This window comes from Lepidochelys kempii, chromosome 6, assembly GCF_965140285.1.
Source record: "Lepidochelys kempii isolate rLepKem1 chromosome 6, rLepKem1.hap1, whole genome shotgun sequence".
Lineage (NCBI taxonomy): Eukaryota > Metazoa > Chordata > Testudines > Cheloniidae > Lepidochelys > Lepidochelys kempii.
In genome coordinates this window covers 3,490,219-3,492,217 of record NC_136385.1, presented here as the reverse complement: position 1 = coordinate 3,492,217, position 1,999 = coordinate 3,490,219, and the positions used below count along the sequence as shown (strand labels likewise).

The following is a 1,999-nucleotide window of genomic DNA, read 5'->3' as shown; positions in this document are numbered from 1 at the left end:
GGTTTTCATGCAGGTCCCCACATCATGTCAAGGTTCCTTTCCCACTCTGAACTCTAGGGTACAGATGTGGGGAACTGCATGAAAACCTCCTAAGCTTACTTTTACCAGCTTAGGTTAAACACAGACACAGACGCTTTGTTTTTCTCCGTCCTCCCGGCTTTTGAAAGTATCTTGTCTCCACATTGGTCATTTTGGTCAGGTGCCAGCGAGGTTACCTTTAGCTTCTTAACCCTGGTGAGAGGATTTTCCTCTGGCCATAAGGGATTTTAAAGGGGTTTACCCTTCCCTTTATATTTATGACAAACCCAAACTGACATGCTAAGCCACATAGCTCCCCTTGCCCAAAGAGGGTGGAAAGATTGACACTCCTTTACTCTCACCCCTTCTTTAGCTAAGGAATAATCTCTTTAGACTGATTCTCCAACAGCAGAGTCACAAGTCATTGTTTTCTGTTCTGGTGAGTGAACAGGAGTATTTGTGTGTGGGGCATGATTAACCTGCATGTCACTGTGTTTGCACAGCGTATGCATTTTATCGAACACCTGGAATGACCCTCTGTGAACATCTGGCTCTGTGGACTAAGCCCTTCCCGGAGCTGGTACTGATGTCCATTAAGAAACTGTTCTCCATTTATCTTCACTTACCTCATTACAGAGAAGGAACAGGTTTTTCTCACCATCCACCTGCCCACATCTCTGTAGCTGCCTGATCTCTGTTCAGAGGTGATGGAAGAGGGAAATCACTCGGAGGCGACTGAGTTCATTCTCTCAGGACTGACAGATCGTCCGGAGCTACAGGTCCCCCTGTTTGCAGTGTTCCTACTGATTTATGGTGTCACCCTGCTGGGGAATGGGGGGATGATCTTGTTAATCACAATTGATCCCCGACTCCACACCCCCATGTACATTTTCCTCAGGAATTTGTCTTTCTGTGACCTCTGCTTTTCCTTGATAATTTCCCCTAAGATGCTGTTGAATTTCTTAGCCAAGAGTAAAAACATTTCTTACACTGCCTGCGCTGTGCAACTGTATCTCTGCATCATTTTTGCAGATGTTGAGTGCCTCTTGCTGGCTGTGATGGCGTATGACCGTTATGTGGCCATCTGTAACCCGCTGCTCTATACAGTCACTATGTCCAGGCAGCTTTGTAACCAGCTGGTGGCTGGGGTGTACACTGTGGGGGTGGTGGATTCAATGATAAACACGTGTTGTACATTTCGGCTGTCATTCTGCAGCTCCAACATCATCAATCATTTCTTCTGTGACATCCCACCATTGTTGGCGCTCTCCTGTTCTGATACCCGCATCAATGAGATTTTGATCTTTGCTTTTACATGCTGCATTCAAGTGATCAGCTTCCTGACTGTCCTCCTCTCCTTTGTCTATATCATCTCCACCATCCTGAAGATCCACTCCGCTGAGGGTCGACACAAAGCTTTCTCCACCTGCTCTTTCCACTTGACCTCTGTGGCTCTGTATTTTGGCACCCTCCTCTTCATATATTTACGTCCCACCTCCAGCTATTCCATGGACACAGACAAAGTGGCCTCAGTGTTTTACATGCTGGTGATCCCAATGTTGAACCCCCTCATCTACAGCCTGAGGAACACGGAGGTGAAGGATTCCCTGAGAAAAGCAATGAACAAACTCCTCACCAAATCTTGAATCTGTTTAACTGTGTACTGGTTTAGTGATGGGGAGTGGAAACAGGTGAATTCAATTCGCAGACAATTGTAATGTAATTTTGCAGAACCCGTGGTAGTATTGTTCATTATGGTATTGTTATTATTCTTAATTTGTTTATATTCCAACAAGGTCCGCAGACCACAGCTGAAATCAGTGGACAAAACACAGGGAGACTCACACGGCCAGAGAGAGAGAATGATTTTATAAGCTGGTGTTAGGGGCATCCACCTAGCGTGTGAGATGCTCAATTGCAAGTCTCTTTTCCAAGGGTTATTTAATTAGTTATCCACAGCTGAACAACTTTGAAAGGTGAG

At 45.6% G+C, this 1,999-nt stretch overlaps 1 protein-coding gene across 1 annotated transcript; it reads left to right on the top strand.

Moving 5' to 3' along the window:
- The first annotated feature begins 725 nt into the window (after nucleotides 1–725).
- On the top strand, nucleotides 726–1,664 carry LOC140913725 (olfactory receptor 5W2-like). The gene has a single exon (XM_073350528.1). The coding sequence runs from the start codon at nucleotides 726–728 to the stop codon at nucleotides 1,662–1,664; it is 939 nt and encodes a 312-aa protein (XP_073206629.1).
- The last annotated feature ends 335 nt before the right edge of the window (nucleotides 1,665–1,999 follow it).